Source organism: Tursiops truncatus, chromosome 8 (genome assembly GCF_011762595.2).
Source record: "Tursiops truncatus isolate mTurTru1 chromosome 8, mTurTru1.mat.Y, whole genome shotgun sequence".
Classification (NCBI taxonomy): Eukaryota; Metazoa; Chordata; class Mammalia; order Artiodactyla; family Delphinidae; genus Tursiops; species Tursiops truncatus.
Genome location: NC_047041.1, coordinates 59,093,338 through 59,113,212, shown reverse-complemented (window position 1 = coordinate 59,113,212; position 19,875 = coordinate 59,093,338). Strand labels below are relative to the sequence as shown.

General features: G+C 38.9%; 2 protein-coding genes across 15 annotated transcripts in view; both read left to right on the top strand.

Annotated features, from left to right (window-relative positions):
* The window catches only part of NUP98 (nucleoporin 98 and 96 precursor), a 105,717-nt gene that overhangs the window by 22,632 nt on the left and 63,210 nt on the right, over positions 1-19,875 (top strand). For 4 of the 14 annotated variants that reach the window (XM_033862399.2, XM_033862397.2, XM_033862398.2 and 1 more), the window contains 5 exons: positions 939-1,102; positions 5,375-5,536; positions 7,634-7,771; positions 9,944-10,082; positions 16,044-16,136. In XM_033862399.2, the coding sequence (XP_033718290.1) occupies positions 939-1,102; positions 5,375-5,536; positions 7,634-7,771; positions 9,944-10,082; positions 16,044-16,136 (696 nt within the window). The remainder of the gene's footprint in view (positions 1-938; positions 1,103-5,374; positions 5,537-7,633; positions 7,772-9,943; positions 10,083-16,043; positions 16,137-19,875) is intronic. The other 10 variants (XM_033862406.2, XM_033862407.2, XM_033862403.2 and 7 more) reach the window with 5 other exon arrangements.
* On the top strand, positions 2,852-4,844 carry LOC117313419 (ankyrin repeat domain-containing protein 40). The gene has a single exon (XM_033862408.2). It carries the CDS (start codon positions 2,881-2,883, stop codon positions 3,976-3,978), a length of 1,098 nt encoding a protein of 365 aa, XP_033718299.1. The 5' UTR covers positions 2,852-2,880; the 3' UTR covers positions 3,979-4,844.

Sequence of the window (19,875 nt, the reverse complement as noted above, 5' to 3'; positions counted from 1 at the left end):
CCATTGAAGGTTTAGATAAGTCATGTGATTATGAATAAAGGATCATTCTGAAGGCTGCTGTATTAAGAGTAGATTGTATGGGGGCAAGGGTGGAAACAAATCAGTTAGAAAAGCTGTTGCCCTATCCACATGAGAGATGATGTGGCTTGCAGAGAATGGTGCTATGGTATGGTAAAAGTGTCAGATTCTGGAGCCAGTTTGAATGTAGAACCGATGGGATTTATTGATGGATTGATTTATGTGGGATGTGAAAGAGGGGAGTCTAGGATGATTACTAAATTACTTTATAAAAGTGTTACTTTTGCAAAAGTAATATACACATATGATTTAAAGTTCATGATATACAAAAACGTACATATCCAAAGGTCTTTTCTTTTTTTCCCCCTTAGCCACCAGTTTGCTTCTGTAGAAACAAGCAAAAGTTCCATTTTTGAGGATAGCCTTCTATAGAGTTACATACATGAATACACGTTTAAATGGCATTTACATTCTTTTCAGTTTTGGTATTCTGTGATTTAGTTTAGCCATTATTAAGTATTGTTATTGTGTCACACCCTATGCTGGATATATTGCTATAAAGAGAAAGCCCCTGTTCTGAAGAAAAACTTAGTCTAACAAGGTTAAAAATACACACATAGACTTTAAGTGTAGTGTGTTACCTTGTAAAATAGACGAAAAGCTGTGGGGTCACAAAGGAAGATTACTTAGCCCAGCCTGGGTTCTTGGGGTCAGAGTATTTTTATAGAAAGTCGAGTCTGAACCAAATCTGGAGTTACGTGAAGAAAGGTGGAAAATGAAGTGGTTATCCAGTTTGAGTAATGAATGAATGTAGGGTAATTTAGATATATAATCAATAACATAGACTATTGAAGTAACTAGATAATGTGAGGTTTGGCATTTCCCCCCACCGTTTATCTTTCCTTTTCTTTTCCTGAAAGGTACGACTGGATTTGGAACAAATCCAGGTGGTCTTTTTGGCCAACAGAATCAGCAGGCTACCAGCCTCTTCAGCAAACCATTTGCCCAGGCCATAACCACCCAGACCACTGGCTTTTCCTTTGGTAATACCAACACACTAGGACAGCCAAGCACCAACACCATGGTAAGGAAACAGGTCTTATTTGTAGAGCTAAGTAATGAGGCTTCTAATCATGTCAAATTAACAAGTTCTATCTCTACTGCAGTTCTTAAGGGTTGACGATACGTATGTGTAGTAAAGGGAAGAGAGCAAAAATCTTTGAATAATTAAGACATAGATTCTAGTCCAGGCTCTACTCCGTATTTAATGAGGGGCTATTGAACAAGTCACTTATCCTTTCTGGGCATATTTTCTCATCACTAATCGCTGCTTAGTGTGCTAGAATTGGCCGTCCTGAAGCTATACCTTAGGACATTGACTCCAGGCATTCTGTAGAGTATAGGAGAAAATATTTATAAACTACTGGCTCTATTTCAGAAGGTTCTTTCAGCTCATTCCCTTAAGTGGAATCAGGCAAAGAAGTTTAGTTCATTAAAATAAATAAGAGAGAACTAAAACTTAGAGCCATGTTGGATAATTGCTACTTCTGTCCAGATAGTAGAAGAGAAAGTCCTTATAGTCATGAGCAGTTTATTTCTAGGGACTCTTTTAGGGAAGTATAAAATTAAAGGTAAATTTGAGGTATGATTTATTGATTAGAATCCTTGGGATAATACCTGGTTTTAAAATTAGAGATACTTTGCCTGATTAAAAAATAAAAAGTACAGGTAGACCCAAAAATCTTCAAAATACTGGCAAATTGAATTCAACAACATATAAAAAGGATTATACACTGTGACCAAGTGGGATTTATCCTAGGAAGGTTGGTTCAACATATTTTCATATTAATGTAATAAACCATAAAGTAGAATAAAGTACAAAAGCCATATTGTCACCTCAGTAGGTAGAGAAAAGACATTTGACAACCTTTCATAATAAAAACACTCAAAAAGGAATAGAAGGGAGCTCAGAATAGGCAGAACAGTCTTGAAAGAAAAGAAAGCTGGAGTGATGAAGTGATGAAGACAGTGTAATACTGGCATAAGGCTAGACATATAAAATCAGGGGACTAGAATTGAGAGTCCAGAAACAAGTCCTCATGGTTAATTGATTTTCAACAAGAGTACTAAAACAGTTCACTACGGAGAGAATCTTTCAACAAAGAGTGCTGGGATAATGGTTTTCCACGTGCAAAAGCACGAGGTTGGACCTTTTCTTTATACAATTGTGGTAACTATAAAAGCTTAAAATGGATCAAATGTAAGAGCTAAAACTATAAAACTCATAGAAGAAAAGGAGTTAGGCAATGATCTGTTAGATAGTACACCAAAAGCAAAAGCAGCAAAAGGGAAAAATAGATTGGGCTTCTTCAAAGTTAAAAACTTTGGTGGGTCAAAGGGGATACCATCAAGAAAGCAAAAAGAATACCTGCAAATTGGAGAAAATATTTTCAAGTCATATATCTCACAAAGGACTTGTGTCCAAACAATTAAGAACTCTTATAATTGAATAATAAGACAGACCATTAAAAAATGGGCCGAATACTTGAATAGACATTTTTCCAAAGAAGATAAATGACTAATAAGCACATGAAAAGGTACTCAATGTCAGTAGGCATCAGGGAAACTGCACTTCAAAACCACAGTGAGGGGGCCCACGGGCCGGGAACAGCAGGGGAGTGGCGGGCGGCCCTCGGCGGGGTAGCCGAGGCAGCTGGCCGGGCGCGGGCGGCGGCGCGAGCTGGGCGGACGTGCTCCGCGCGGTCTCTCCATGGCGGGGAGCGGGCCGCGGCGTCGGCGGCGCTGACGGGCCGGGACTGGGCGGGCGGGCGGACCCGGGCGGGGGCCTGGGGCTGAGGGAAGATGAGCGCTCTCCTGGAGCAGAAGGAGCAGCAGGAGAGGCTGCGGGAGGCCGCGGCCTTGGGGGACATTCGGGAGGTGCAGAAACTGGTGGAGAGCGGGGTGGATGTGAACTCCCAAAATGAGGTCAACGGCTGGACCTGTTTACACTGGGCATGTAAACGCAACCATGGTCAGGTGGTCTCTTACTTGTTAAAATCGGGAGCTGACAAAGAGATTCTTACCACAAAGGGAGAAATGCCAGTCCAATTAACATCAAGGAGAGAAATTAGGAAGATTATGGGAGTGGAAGATGATGATGATAACCATGACGACCTCCCTCAGCTGAAGAAGGAGTCAGAGCTGCCCTTTGTTCCGAACTATTTGGCCAACCCAGCCTTCCCTTTCATCTATACCCCTGGGTCGGAGGATTCAGCCCAGCTGCAGAATGGGGGCCCCTCCACACCTCCTGCATCACCCCCTGCAGATGGCTCACCTCCATTGCTGCCCCCTGGGGAACCTCCCCTGCTTGGGGCCTTTCCACGGGACCACACCTCTTTGGCACTGGTTCAGAATGGGGATGTGTCTGCCCCATCTGCCATACTCAGAACACCAGAAAGCACAAAACCGGGTCCTGTTTGTCAGCCACCGGTGAGTCAGAGTCGCTCCCTGTTCTCTTCTGTCCCGTCCAAGCCACCAATGTCTCTGGAGCCTCAAAATGGGACGTATGCAGGACCAGCGCCAGCATTCCAGCCATTTTTCTTCACCGGAGCATTTCCATTTAATATGCAAGAGCTGGTACTCAAGGTGAGGATTCAGAACCCATCTCTTCGAGAAAATGATTTCATTGAAATTGAACTGGACAGACAGGAACTCACCTACCAAGAATTGCTCAGAGTGAGTTGCTGTGAGCTGGGTGTTAATCCTGATCAAGTGGAGAAGATCAGAAAGTTACCCAATACTCTGGTAAGAAAGGACAAAGATGTTGCTCGACTCCAAGATTTCCAGGAGCTGGAACTGGTTCTAATGATAAGTGAAAATAATTTTCTGTTCAGAAATGCTGCATCCACACTGACTGAAAGGCCTTGCTACAACAGGAGAGCTTCAAAACTGACTTACTAATGCAGCAGGGACTTTTATCACTGAGTACTGTGACAGTGTGCATCACCTCTGGGCCAAGGACAAGCCATCGATCTAAATGCCTTGGATGCCCCGGAGGGCCCCTGGTGCCACTGCGTCGGATACACTAACATCGTTCTGCCAAGGTAGGAAGCCCCTGATCCCGAGCAGCGGTGCCACTCTTCCGAGCCTCTTGGTGCACAATAAACCTATTGCTGGAAGCTGTGAACAGCTGAGAAGTGGCCTGGAGAGGCAGAAGCCGACGGTTCTATATCCAGTGTGTTTTTTGTGCAGAATGTAAGAGAGTTGTCTAACAAGCTGAGAGAGAGCAGAGCCTATTTCTAGCTAGTCCTGTTGACAGTGCACCCGAAGGGCCGGGAAGCGCTTCTCTTGGTGTTGCATGTTCACGACTCTCCAGAAACGTGAACTAGAGAGGAAAACTGGGGAAAGCACAGGTACTGGACATAGGAATCTTGGTGTGACTTGTGGCTGTGAGGTTTCACATAACATAGTTATAAATGTTACTCAGGTTAAAATTATTTAAGAATACAGTTACCTAATTGTAAATATGCTGTTAACCAAAAGAGCTTCCCCTCCCTGACTTTTTCCATTGTAAACACTCGACTGCTTCTGTCTCTAGATTGCCATTGCCTAGACAGTCATCTCTGCATTAACGCCCCTTCGTGGTCACTAGAGGGCTCTCTAACGCCTTCTAAAAGAGCAACAGCTTTTTTTTTTTTTTAACTGAAGCGATCCCTGTCTTCGTGTTTCTGTTTAATTGCACCGAAAGAGAAGAGCACAAACATTGCCAGTCCATGTTCTCCACTTTCATTTTCCACTACAAATGAAAAGCAATTTTCCAGACTGAATCCTTTGCTATTTTAAAGGTTATTGTGGGAAACTGAGCTAAAAGGAGTTAGCATCTTTATTTTTGTATCAAAGATAAAGATTATTTTGAAACTATTGGGATTTTTACACAGCTCTGAAATCTGTTGCTTTTGTAAACAAGTTGTTTGATCTTGGGCATCCTCCACAACCACCACCAACCCACTTAACAAAGTCAGTTGTGAGTCAGCCAGGCTTTGTTCTCAAAACAAACAAATAACCTGATTAAGCTCTTGAGCATGGCATAAGAATTTTTCTAAAGAACGCATTTAAGGATTCTTTTCCTTCCCTTCAGTGTCATTAATGTTAAAAAGAAAAGCTACTGTCTTGTTGAAATAAACAGCTTAACTTTAGAAACAAGAATGAGCACACTTAGACAAACAGGAGAGCAGGGGTTTGAAGCCAGCTGTTGAAGAACATCCCTGCTGGCTTAAGAAGCTTTCTCCCCATAGTGCCTATTGTTTCCAAAGAAACTTAACTTCTTAACTGTGTTAATTTTATTGGAACACTACAGATTGAGAGAGAATGTGCAGAAGATGTCAGTGGAAGAGAATGTTGTGCTAAGCTAATGGTCTCCTGCTGCTGCTTAAATGCTGAGCTGTGGTTGAGGTGTTTTCAAGGCCAGTGTGGAGTCACTCTGTTCAGTGACTTAATTGTATTACAGCAATTACGGATGGTGAGTTACTCACCCTTGTGCAGTGTTTGCCTAACAGAGTGTAAAGGTTATTTATTACTCACTTTCTCTGAAGTACTTTAAAGAAGAAACTTCCCTTGTGTTTCAACCAGTCAGAAGATAGTCAGTCCAAACAAACTAACCCTTTTTTTCCCCTTACCTTTGAAAAAAGTTACAATTTACTGATACAGTTAAGGCTAGTTTTATCCTGGAATAAATAAATTCAGTATTAATTCATGTCTAAATCATTGGGGTTAATACTCCTCCAGCCATCCAGATCAATTAGAAATTCTTGGAAGCTGTTGAAGCCCCTGGCTGGGAGGTGGCCTACAGAGGAATAGCTCCAGGGCATTTCCCGGGCTTAGAAATGGAGGCCGCGGGAATCTCCAGTGAGAGATGGGCCCTGCCCCGCTCTCTCTTCTCCCTTATAAAGTCCTCTGTGGTCAACTGACTCTTGCGTATGGCAGTGAATTAGACTGCACAGCTGCTGGTAGGTGAGTTTCAAGTCTTAATCTATGCATTCAGAGAAATATTTTTATATGCTTTGTGTAATTTATAACAAGGATTTTTTTTTAGCTTTGTTAACTGTGAATTCGCCCCTCCTCCTCCACTGCATATTTAAAGCATGTGCTCACACTGTGTAAACATTCACTGAAGATTTTTCTCTTCGTGAACTGCTGACTGTTCAAGCATAACAAGTATTATTAAAATTAAATATTAACTGACCAAAAAAAAAAAAAAAAACCACAGTGAGCTATCACTTCATATCCACACTAGGAAGGCTATAAACAAAAAGAGAGACAATGATAATGAATGTTTTCAAGAATTTGGAGAAATTGGAACCCTCATGCATTGCTGTTTGGAATATAAAATAGTGCAGCCACTTTGGAAAAATTTGGCAATGCCTCAAAATGCTAAATGTAGAGTTAACATATGACCCAGCAGTTGCACACCTTGGTATTTCCCCCAAGAGAAATGAAAACACAAGAACTTGTATACAACTGATCATAATAACTAAAAGGTGGAAACAACCCAAATGTCCATCAGTGATGAAGGGATAAATGAATGCGGTATATCCATACAGTGGACTATTATTCAGCCATTAAAATGGAATGAAGTACTGATACATGCTACAACATGGAGAGACCTTTTAAACATGCTAAGTGAAAGAAGCCATTCACAAAAGACCACGTTTTGTATGATTCCACTCATATGAAATGTTCAGAATGGACAAATCTATGGGAACAGAAAGTAGATTAGTGGTTGGTTGCCTAGGAATGGGGAGTGACTGCTAATGGGTCCAGGGTTTCTTTTTAGAGTGATGAAAATTTTCTGAATTTAGAGTGGGGATGGTTGCATAGCACTGAACATAGAAAAAACCCACTGAATAGTCCACTTTAAATAGGTAAACTTTATGGTATGTGAATTATATCTCAATAAAGCTGTTTAAAACACTACGTTGAATTCTCAATTCAGCTATAGCCCACTAATTAAATATTTTTCTTTTGTTGACTAATGCATAAAAAAATCTTTAAACATTGGATGATACAAACTTTGCTTATTTGAAATTGTGTAGTTTATCATAACAAATGAAGACTTAACATTACACTACTGCCTTTGTTCAGATTAATTTTATTATTTTCAGCTGATTATTTTCAGTTATTTGATTCAAAGTCCATTCCCCAGCTCAGTATTAATACGTTCTTTTGGCATAACTCTGAAAATGAAGCACCCTGTCATGGCATTTTGTTTTCAGTGTGGCAACCCTGTTATCTCTTAGAGCACAAGAGTTAGTATAAAGTTTTTATAGCTGTTCAGGACTGTGTTGCTCATCAGGCTTAGATACAGATACGAATTTCTGGTCCTTCCACTTAGGGGCTGTGACATCTTGGGCAAGTTTTTAACTGCTCTGAGCCTTATTTTCTTTCGGAAAACGGCCCTGCATTTCAGGGTTGTTGTGAAGAAAAGAAATGTTCTATGTATTTAGCATAATGTCTGTCACATAAACTTAAAAAAATGGCAACTATTATTAATAATCTAAGACTTTTAAAGACAACTGACTATTGTAGGTTTTCTTGTAATCTAGACTACCTTTTACAGGGTTTATTTGGAGTAACCCAAGCCTCACAGCCGGGAGGTCTTTTTGGAACAGCTACAAACACCAGCACTGGGACAGCATTTGGAACGGGAACAGGTCTCTTTGGGCAGACCAGTACTGGATTTGGTGCTGTTGGTTCGGTAGGTTTTTGCAGTTGACTGTAACTTGAAGATGTGTATAAATCTGTTAAAGGAATTTCTAAGAAAAATCTGTCTTTTGGGAATTCCCTGGTGGTCCAGTGGTTAATACTCAGTGCTTTCACTGCCATGGGCCTGGGTTCAAGCCCTGATCAAGGAACTAAGATCCTACAAGCCACGCAACACAGCCAAAAAAATAAATAAATAAATTTTAAAAAAAGAAAAATAGGGATTCCCTGGTGGCGCAGTGGTTGAGAGTCCGCCTGCAGATGCAGGGGACGCGGGTTCGTGCCTCAGTCCGGGAGGATCCCACATGCTGCGGAGCGGCTGGGCCCGTGAGCCATGGCCGCTGAGCCTGCGCGTCCGGAGCCTGTGCTCCGCAACGGGAGAGGCCACAACAGTGAGAGGCCCGCATACTGCAAAAAAAAAAAAACAGAATAAGAAAAAAGAATGCTGAATTTAAAAAAGAAGAAAGAAAAGTCTGTCTTCAAGTATTCTTTTGGGTTATAGTGTATGATTTGATACTGATAGTAACTGAAAGCTATTCGGTAACTTAAAAATAGGCAACTTATAATAGGTTTATTTTCAAAAAGTAAGTTCTTTTTAAAACTTGTTTGTTTCAATACTTATGTGGAGTTTACTTCTTTTAGTAAAATTTCACTCCCGTTGGTTAAATTGTTGAGTTTAAGTTGAGGTGCTTTTGCTCTTAAAATCAGGTTTTTTTTTTCTTTTTTAAATAAATAAATAAATATTTATTTATTTAATTTATTTATGGCTGTGTTGGGCTTTCGCCGCTGCACGCGGGCTTTCTCTATTTGCGAGGAGAGGGGGCTACTCTTCGTTGTGGTGCACAGGCTTCTCATTGTGGTGGCTTCTCGTTGCGGAGCACGGGCTCTAAGCATGCGGGCGTCAGTAGTTGTGGCACGCAGACTTCAGTAGTTGTGGCTCGTGGGCTCTAGAGCGCAGGCTCAGTAGTTGCGGCGCACGGGCTTCGTTGCTTCGCAGCATGTAGGATCTTCCTGACCCAGGACTCAAACCCAGGTTCCCTGCACTGGCAGTCAGATTCTTAACCACTGTGCCACCAGGGAAGCCCCAAATCAGGTAATTTTAAATTCCTATTTCTAACTTCTATTTTGGGTGATAAGTTAGTATCGTATTTGTTAATTAAGTATTTTTGGTGGTGATCAAGTTGTTAAAATTGTTGGTATTCTGAAGGTCTTCATGCCACTGGAGGCTTAACTAAATTTTTTTCCTTGTTAAGTCATTTAAGTAAAAACTTACTATATAGGAATACACTTGACCTAAAAAACAATAGTAAATACCACTTAGAGAAACTATATGTCTGTATTATGTACGCATTATAACAAGCTTTGAACTTCAGTTTAAAAAAAAAAGGAAAAGTTCCCAAATCATGTGGTTGTTTTCATGGAGATTGAAATCTATTATTTCTTATTTGAGGTGAGAAATTGAGAAAATTATCTAATGCTTCAGAAAGTTATTTTTTAACAACTTTATTGGGATATAATCCATTTGCCATGCAATTCACCCTTTTAAAGTTTAAAATTCAGCTGTTTTTAGCATATTCACAGATTGTGCAGCTATCACCATAGTCAATTTTAGAACATATTTGTCACCCTAAAAAGAAACGTCATCCCCATTAATAGTCACTTCTCATTTCCCCCAAGTCACTTCAGGCCTGCTGTCTATGGATTTACCTATTCTGGACATTTCATATAAATGGAGTCACATCTTTTGTGACTTGTTTTACTTAGCATAATGTTTTGAAGTTTCATCCATGTTGTAGCATGTTTAAACTTTTTACTGTAACTCTTTCTACTGGCACGTTAAATACATGATAACGTTTCTGTTACCAGGTAAAAAATATTTGATTGACTTGTTGTTGTTGTTGTTTTCTTTGTCTCACTGAAATATTATATTTGATGAAGTGTTACCATTAACTTCTCAAGCCAGGAGCATTCTGTCTTGTTAATCTTGCTCAGATTAGTATGTTTTTCTGATAGTTATTCATCCTTCTTTATACCTTTTTAATAAAAATTATGATATCTTCTCTCCCTTACCACACACCCAATCCAGTGTACCTAAGGTAACCTCTGTTTCCTGTTTGGAGTGTATCTTTATACTACTTAATATTTTCCTGTGTTGTGTTCTTTTTAGACCCTGTTTGGCAATAACAAGCTTACTACATTTGGAACCAGCACAACCAGTGCTCCTTCGTTTGGTACAACCAGTGGCGGGCTCTTTGGTAACAAACCAACCCTGACTTTAGGAACCAATACAAACACTTCCAATTTTGGTACATATAAAAAGCAGGTTTGACTCTCTTAAAGTTATACTGACTATACCACACATTCTCCTGATTCATATTATTGGGAATATTTTAAAATTCTCAGGTAAGCTGTGGCTTGATATGAGGTTCCAGAGGGAAAGGTTTAAAATCAAGGACTTGGGTTGAGATGCCTGGAAGAGATGTATGTAAATTGCCTTAACTAATTTATATTCTCTTGACTCCCTGCTTTGGATAAAATGGGGCATTCAGCACATGCACTAGCAGTACTGTGCAGAATGTTGGTTCTCTAATGGAGGTAGATTTTTTTCAAAATAAGGAATCATTTTCTTTGGATTACCTCACCAATAATTGAGAAACAATAAGTGAAACACATTTGCTTGAGATAACACATTCTGTTAGGCCAGGTTTCAAGCAGGGAAGTAGTAAACTGCTTGAGATAACACATTCTGTTAGGCCAGGTTTCAAGCAGGGAAGTAGTAAACAGATGAGATTAGATGATTCTTTTTTTTAACTTTCTGTTGTTGTTTTGTGTTTTGTTGTTTTTTTGAGATTTAAAGATTCTCATTGGAAGTTGAAGCCTCTCTGATTTGGGGGACTGTTCATTAGTTTTCCTATAGCTGTGTGTATTTTTGAATACATGTTCATTGGAAGAAATTTGGAAAATATATGTAAGATTGAATAACAGAAAAACAAACCTTATACTACTTTCCAGAGATATGCTGGAAAATTTTAAATTCGTTTAATAGAAACATTATTTCTATTATTTTAACTGTCTTTTATAACTACCTAATTAAGTTTTCAAACAAATTCAATGTATTTTGAGATAAATCATATATGAAAAGTTCATTTCATTACCAAGGGGAATAGTGGTTGAAATATTTGTTTTAAGGATTTCATGTGCCAGATGCAACATTAGGTTCTGGATATCTAGTGGGTGATGAGTACAAACATATGGCCATTTGCCGTAAGTCAGCAGTTACAGTTTTTCAGTGAGTTTTTTTTTTTTTTAATAAATTTATTTAATTAATTTTTGGCTGAGTTGGGTCTTTGTTGCTGCGCACGGGCTTTCTCTAGTTGTGGAAGCGGAGGCTACTCTTCCTTGCGGTGCGTGGGCTTCTCGTTGTGGTGGCTTCTCATGTTGTGGAGCGTGGTCTCTAGGCGTGCGGGCTTCAGTAGTTGAGGCTCACGGGCTCTAGAGCACAGGCTCAGTAGTTGTGGCGCACGGGCTTAGTTGCTCCGTGGCATGTGGGATCTTCCTGGACCAGGGCTCGAACCCGTGTCCCCTGCATTGGCAGGCGGATTCTTAACTGCTGTGCCACCAGTGAAGCCCTTCAGTGAGTTTTTTTAATGATCGTGTACTGGAGAAAGAGGCTACATTAAGCATCCATTGGAAAGTTATATGTGTTCATGGAAATATGAACTATGTGAAGGAGATAGATAGGTCCTTGTCAGGTGCCAATTCCTAAATTAATGTTTTGATTTGAGTTTTATAACCCCTTTTGTTGGGTTCATTCATTCCTAGTAATGATTATCATTCTACCTGTAATTCTTTTTGGCTGTGCTCGATGAAAGATTGGTTTTGAGGCAGTAGACTTGGTTAGCATGGATATCAAATTTTGTGTATTTGTTTCTTATCTATGAAGTAAGATGGGAAAGATACTTAAGGGTTAAATCAGTGTTTTTCAGCCTTTTTTTTTTTTTTTTTTAAATCACTGTCACTCCCTCTTCCCCAGAGAGACTTTGTAGACCTTTTTCCTCTTAAAAATTATCTTCTGGGCTTCCCTGGTGGCGCAGTGGTTGAGAGCCGCCTGCCGATGCAGGGGACACAGGTTTGTGCCCCGGTCCAGGAAGATCCCACATGCCGCGGAGCGGCTGGGCCCGTGAGCCGTGGCCGCTGAGCCTGTGCATCCAGAGCCTGTGCTCCACGATGGGAGGGGCCACAACAGTGGGAGGCCTGCATACCGCAAAAAAAAAAAAAAAAAAGGAAAAAAAAGAAAATGCATGTTTTTTGATAGCATACTTCACGTTCAGAATTAAATATATTTTCTATCTGACAAGGTGCTTATGTAGGCTGTTGATTTGAAAATGAAAACTCTCATCTTTATTTGATATGCCTCACTACTTATGTGCTGAATTTGAATTGTCCTTTTTTTTTTTTAAATCCTTAATGTTGACCTAGTACCTGGCATAGACTAGGTGCTCACTAAAAGTTTATTAATGAATAAGTGGGGCCCTGAGAGGAAAGATTCCCTATACAAGTAGGGGTTGCAGGGTGGCAAGTTTTGTTTTACTCTTGGGTGAACTTGTCATTCCATTACCACCCCAGAGGGATCCAGATCTAACTAAGACTTTCTTTGATGTTCCTGTTGTCTTGGGAAGCTATCAACTTTGGTGTTGTGGGCAGAGATGATCTTCTGATTTGGTAATAAGTCATATAACAAATCTAGAAATGGAATAAGGTTACACAAAGATTTGTAGTATCATATCATTGTTGGTTGCACGTTACCCAGTATGGGATTGTGTTTCATTATGATGGTGATTAATCCACAGAGTGAAAAGGTTCATCTACAATTGATGTTGCCACATCCTTAAGTCATTCTTTAGAGTCATCAGTTCATTTTCTTAGTAATTAACCTAACAGGGACTAGTTTAAGTGAATGAATAGAATTGTTTCAGGAGAGAAATTACAAGCAGGATGTCAGCACTTGTGAGCAACAGTTTAAAGAGGTTGAAGATCTTTTGGGTATTGATAAGATGGTACTTGGTAATAAATTATTGGTTCCTCATGCTACATGGTTAAGGGGACAGTTTAGCTCTTTGTGTACATAGACATCTGATATTTTAAGCGTTTTTTTAAATTGAGATATAATTGACATGTAACATTATATTTCAGATGTATTGGGTGGGCCAGAAAGTTCGTTTTTCGTAAGATGGCTCTGACAGCACTTAGTTGTCTAACTTCATTTGAAACAATTTTGTTAGATTGTATGTGACAGCATGCATTTGAAAAAAGACTTATCAAAATTGGTGAATTTTTGTGTAGCCATTTTAATATTGAAGATGGAAGAGAACAACATTTTCGGCATATTATGCTTTATTATTTCAAGAAAGGTAAAAACGCAACTGAAACGCACAAAAAGATTTGTGCAGCATATGGAGAAGTGCTGTGACTGAAAAATGTGTCAAAAGTGGTTCGCAAAGTTTCATGCTGGAGATTTCTCACTGGACAATGCTCCACGGTTGGGTAGACCAGTTGAAGTTGATAGCAATCAAATTGGAACAATAATTGAGAACAATAAACGTTAAACCACGCGGGAGACAGCCGACATACTCAAAATACCAAAATCGAGCTTTGAAAATCACTTGCACCAGCTTGGTTATGTTCATTGCTTTGATGTGTGAGTTCCACATAAGTTAAACGAAAGAAACCTTCTTGACCGTATTTCCACATGCGATTCTCTACTGAAACGTAATGAAAACATTGCGTTTTTAAAACAAATTGTGATGGGCGATGAAAAGTGGATACTGTACAACAATGTGGAATGGAAAAGATCGTGGGGCAAGCGAAATGAACCACCACCAACCACACCAAAGGCCGGTCTTCATCCAGAGAAGGTGATGTTGTATATATGGTGGGATTGGAAGGGAATCCTCTATTATGAGCTCCTTCCGGAAAACCAAACAACTAATTCCAATAAGCACTGCTCCCAGTTAGACCAACTGAAAGCGGCACTTGATGAAAAGCGTCCAGAATTAGTCTACAGAAAATGCATCATCTTCCATCAGGATAACGCAAGACCACGTGTTTCTTTGATGACCAAGCAAAAACTGTTAAAGCTTGGCTGGGAAGTTCTGATTCATCCGCCATATTCACCAGACATTGTACCTTCAGATTTCCATTTATTTCGGTCTTTACAAAATTCTATTAATGGAAAAAAATTTCAATTCCCTGGAAGACTGTAAAAGGCACCTGGAACAGTTATTTGCTCAAAAAGATAAAAAGTTTTGGGAAGATAGAATTATGAAGTGGGCTGAAAAATGTCAGAAGGTAGTGGAACAAAAGGGTGAATATGTTGTTCAGTAAAGTTCTTGGTGAAAATGAAAAATGTATCTTTTATTTTTACTTTAAAAACTGAAGGCACTTTTTGGCCCACCCAATACAATGTAATGGTCCAATATTTGTATAATTGTGAGATGATTACCACAATAAGTCTAAGTAACGTCTGTCATCATATATAGATAGAAAGTTTTTTTTCTTGCTTACCCCTATGTTTCCTTCTAGGAGTTTTATGATTTTAGATCTTATATTCAAGTCTGTAATCCATTTTGTTTATGTTGTACGATAATGGTCCAGTTTTATTCTTTTACATGTGGTTGTCCAGTTTTCCCAACACCATTTATTGAAGACTGTCCTTTCTCCATTGTATATTCTTGGCTCCTTTGTCATAAATTATTGACTGTTAATTAATTAATTGTTCTTAATTTTACTTTAAAGTTGTTTTGAAATAACAGAGTTGATAAACTTTTGTCAGTAAGAATCTGTGGAAATGTGTGGTATAAACAGTGTAAGTTGGGACTTACTTCCCTCCTGCGGGTTTGAGGTAGTTCACTAGTATCTTGTTTTCTGCTGTTTATGGGGTTGGAAGATCCTTTTTGGTTAAATTTTAACTCAGAAAGACAACATCTCCAAGTACATTTTCTGGGTTTTTTGTTTTTTTTTCTTTAAAGAAAATTGATTGTGCTTGAGTGGGCAGTACTCCATTTTTGTGGCCATAGCTGTTAGAAAAATTGAAGAAAAGACTTAATGCATGAATTAAATGTATTGAAAGTAAGTCAGGTTACTTGCTTAGATTTTTAAATGACATTAGAAATATGTTTTCAAACTGTATAATTCTTTAACTTTTGTTCTTTACATTTTTCATTCATATATAAATTCAAATATTGGCCTGACAAAGTATAATCTTAGTTGGTGACACTGACATATATTCCAAGACACTTTCTTTATTCTGTTATGTTGAACTTGTTCACCTCCATGATACCTTTTTAAAAGACTTCAGGTGTACCACAAACAGGATTTGCTGGCCAGTGATTGGGGTTTTTTTCCTCTTATCAAAAGAGATTAATGATATGTTCATTATCATTTGTTGATATTTAGCTCCAAAAGGAGTACAGAAACTGCACACATCTGAACAAAAGAGAAATAATAGCAGTAATGTAATGTGTAGGTGTCTTTGTGGGGAGACTTGTGGATTTTAGAGGGGAATCACAGGATTTTCTCTAAATGTTGGGTCATAGTGAAAGAGGATGGTTTGTTCAACTCTCCATCATCTCCGATAATGAAACAATTCAATTCAAGAAAGGTTATTCATAGATTATCTTCTCTTTTTAACGTCAGCTAGCTGAGTCCTCGAATGCTCCTATGAGCTGTTTGAGTCTGACTCCATTAACGCTCCTCATGTGTGATCAGCCACACATTACTATTCATACAAGGTCCATCTGTTCAAAACAAAAGCTGTTGTAGAGATTTTTATAGGTAATCTTCTCTTAGCAAGAACCTTTAGGTTCAGTGAAGTGTCTTTGTTGACTGTCTTATTTTTTAGTGAAAGTTTGGGGGGATTAATTTTTCTTCTACTAATTAAACATGAAACATAGAATGGAGGCTTTGAGTATTACGAAGGGAATGTTCCCCAAGCTCAAGCACAATCACTTTGCTTTAATATTGGGTATTATCCTATATTGAATTGATATTTCAAGTCTAAAATATAATTAAGTAAATAGGAAGACTGTGGGATCTGTTTATACTTACTTAAACTTAAACATTAAATTAGCCTACCATTTAGGATTTCTAAATATCAAAAAATGAAGGGATGCAAAACTTAGGGTCAGACTGCTTTGTTTGAAATTCCCTTGTACAGGACATTGAGAGTTGTGTTAATGTACAGTCCACTCATTCTTTTGTCCTTCTAGGGTTTGGCACAAATACCAGTGGGAATAGTATTTTTGGAAGTAAACCAGGACCTGGAACTCTGGGAGCCGGGCTTGGTGCAGGATTTGGAACAGGTAAGGAACTGTACCATAAGATTTAGGAAGTGATACAACTAAATCTAATTGCTGCAACTTAAGACCTTTGTTTGATCATATACATGGAAATAAGAGGCCTAGATTTTCATTTTCACAAATGGATTTAGAAAACATTCCCATATGCTTTACCAGATTTTAAAATGCTGGCACATTTATCTTAGAGGCTGTCTGTTCCTTTTGTACAAAATGTTTGTCCTCTGATAGTCCTGGTGTGCCTGGGATTTTCAGTACTTAATGTGTTATGTCAGAAGATACACATATTTTGAATTTTGGTCAGTCTTGCCAATTTTTAATTTGCCTTCCAAAAAGAATGCCAGTTTGCATTTTTGCTCATATTTTATAAAAGTGCCCATTTTTTCATACCCTTTCCATATTGTTGGGCTTCTTCATCTTTGTGTGCCTGATAGTGGAAGTTGGTATGTTCTGATTTACACTTCACTGATTACCGGTGAAGGATACCCTTGTGTATGTTTACTGGACATTTGAATCTTTCAGTTCTCTATTCATAATCATTGTTGATCATTGTTTCTTTATTTTTGAGAACGTTTTATATATTGTGGATATTAACTCTTTTGGGTCGTATGGTAAACTTCTTGAGCCTTTGAGCTTACTCAAATTCTACTACATATATTTTGCAAGAAATAAAAACTAAAAAGCTGTAGTTTTTTGTACAATGTGATCCTTAAACTTAAGCAGAATATAACATCTGACATCATGTTCTCTTCTAATCCCAGAAGGAAAATTAACTTTGGTGTGGTCTTTTTCAAGGTAGTTTGATGCTAGACAGCTTATGAACCATAAACCTAAGCTGGGATAAGATGCTGCTCTAATGTCTGTTACCAGATATTTCCACTCAGTCTTTGTTTATCATTTAATTTTGTTTGTGATATCTTAATGTACAAGTTTTATTTTTATGTGGTCAAAGTTGTCATTCTCTCCTCTTTGGCTTCTGGGTCTTGCAGATTATGATTAGCAGTGCTTTATTTCTGTAGTCTAAGATTATAAAGTCGCCTATAACTTTTTTCCTGATGCTGTTGTCTTCTGTTCTACAATAATGTAATACCTCAACCTCTTTATTTATTTGAATATATTCGGTTTTCCTTGAACAGTTGTACCTCACAGACAATGAATCTCATTTTCACTGCTGTTATATAATCCTAATTCATGCTTTGCCCATATAAACTAAAAGCCAAATAAAATTAATAAAGAATTTTACACCCCCACCTTAGCAGCAATAGATCATGTAGGGAAACGAGAATTGTGAATCACTGAGTACACACTATTGAAATTCTTTGGTGGTCACGTCTGCTAAAGCAGACTTTTGGCTCTGAGAGGAATGTGTCTGGAGATTATCAGATATAAATACCCACATTAATGAATTCTGCATTTCATGGTATCACAATTAGGATAACATTGTAGCTTTGGACTGTGTTTTAGGGGGTCATTAGCTAAGTGGGTATTCCTATGTAGATAGCTTCTTGTTTTGAATGATAAGAGATTCAAACTCATACCTCAACAGAAGTACATTTTCACGTAACATAGGCCTTTGGGTACTTCATGAGTAGTCGACTGTAGAAACCTTAAGTGTACAAATACATAAATTTTTTGTACACCTAGATTTAAGTGACCAATCTTAGTGTAAAATGTTTTATATTATCCTTTGGTGTATGATTAAATCATGGGTGCATCAGTTTCTTGTTTCACACAGGTATTAACTGTCATTAGCACTATCAATAGTATGCCATTTTCTTGGTAGTTACTTAGTAACAATACTGAGAAGTTTTAGTTCTTAAAATTTTCTATGAAGCCATAAGTTTAAGGGTACATCTAGTAAAGTTTGTTACACTAAGATATACACAGAAAAATCTACCCAAAGCTAATAGGTACCATAGATAAAATTAAATTCTAACATTTATTAGAAAATCTCAATAAAGTATAACCATTTTTATTTATTCTTTGAGCATCCTTAGAGTTTTTAGGACCACTGTTACCATGGTGCCACCAGTATATCTTCCTTATGACTCCTACAACTACCTGTAAATATAACACAATTCATAAATTGACATTATTATACATCAGAATGTCCCTCAACTTGTGTAAGTCCTTTCACTAAGTATAAAAAGCCATTTGTACATAATATAAGACTGATCTGGATAAAATACAGGTTTTTATTATTTTGTAGGTTATTGAAATATAGTGATTTTTAGACTGTTTCATGATTCTTCCTTCAGGGCTAATGCAAATACACACCCATCCAGAACAGAAATTTTTATCCATTTTATATATTCAGGTTTCATCTAAGCCTTTTGTTTAGGGGTGGTAAGGAGGTTTTGTTCTCTGGGAGAAAAAAGAAGAATCCTGAAATTTTTACTGTAAACCATGTTCTTTAAGGGAGTAATATAGGGACTTCCCTGGGGGTGCAGTGCTTAAGAATCCGCCTGCCAACGCAGGGGACATGGGTTCGAGCCCTGGTCTGGGAAGATCCCACATGCCGCGGAGCAGCTAAGCCTGTGCGCCACAACTATGAAGCCTGCGCTATAGAGCCCACGTGCCACAACTACTGAAACCCGCGTGCCTAGAGCCTGTGCTCCACGACAAGAGGAGCCACTGTAATGAGAAGCCCGCGCACCGCAACGAAGAGTAGCCCCCACTTGCCACAACTAGAGAAAGCCCACGCGCAGCAATGAAGACCCATGCAGCCAAAAATAAATAAATTTTTTCAAAAAGGAAGTAATATGGGCTTCCCTGGTGGCGCAGTGGTTGAGAGTCCGCCTGCCGATGCAGGGGACGCGGGTTCGTGCCCCGGTCCGGGAGGATCCCCCATGCTGCGGAGCGGCTGGGCCCGTGAGCCATGGCCACTGAGCCTGTGCGTCCGGAGCCTGTGCTCCGCAACAGGAGAGGCCACAACAGTGAGAGGCCCACGTACCGCAAAAAAAAAAAAAAAAAAAGGGAGTAGTATAATTTTAGTTTTTCTTGGAATTTTCACCAGTTTCTAATGGGTTGGAACTTTAAAAGAAGTCTTATTCCCTGTTTCAAAGCTGGGTTTTTTAAGGTGAAATAATCCCATTGCTATATTGTTATCTTATTATTATTAGTGAGAGTTGGACAGTTAAGGAATGCTTTGTTCATTTAGGAGTCATCCTCATTAATTTACATTGTAATGCATTCTCTGAGTGTAAACTTCCTATCCTTTTTTTGGGGTTGCAATCTCAAGACAGTTTCCATTCGATATTTTTGACCTCCAAGTATTATATTATATGTTTGAAGTGATTTTCCTGGTAAACCATATCTCTGTCAAGAAACATTTGTATGTTAAAAAGAACTTCAGGGCTTCCCTGGTGGTGCAGTGGTTGAGAGTCTGCCTGCCGATGCAAGGGACACACGGGTTCGTGCCCCGGTCCGGGAAGATCCCACATGCCACGGAGCGGCTGGGTCTGTGAGCCATGGCCGCTGAGCCTGCACATCCGGAGCCTGTGCTCCGCAACGGGAGAGGCCACAGCAGTGAGAGGCCCGCATACCACAAAAAAAAAAAAAAAAAAAGAACTTCAGATCTTCCAAATTGCTATTAACTTTTTCTTTGGGGTGGGGGAGGGATGGAAAAATGTTTTTAATTTATGCCAATAACTTACCCTAAAAAAACTAAATTCTTCCCACTTTACACTTTAAAATCATTGCCAACAGCACGGTCCATAAGCAAGATTCATTAAGCTTTAAAACA

What these genes read in the sequence shown, in the direction of transcription:
- LOC117313419 (XM_033862408.2), top strand. Translation starts at nt 2,881, where the DNA reads ATGAGCGCTCTCCTGGAGCAGAAGGAGCAGCAGGAGAGGCTGCGGGAG.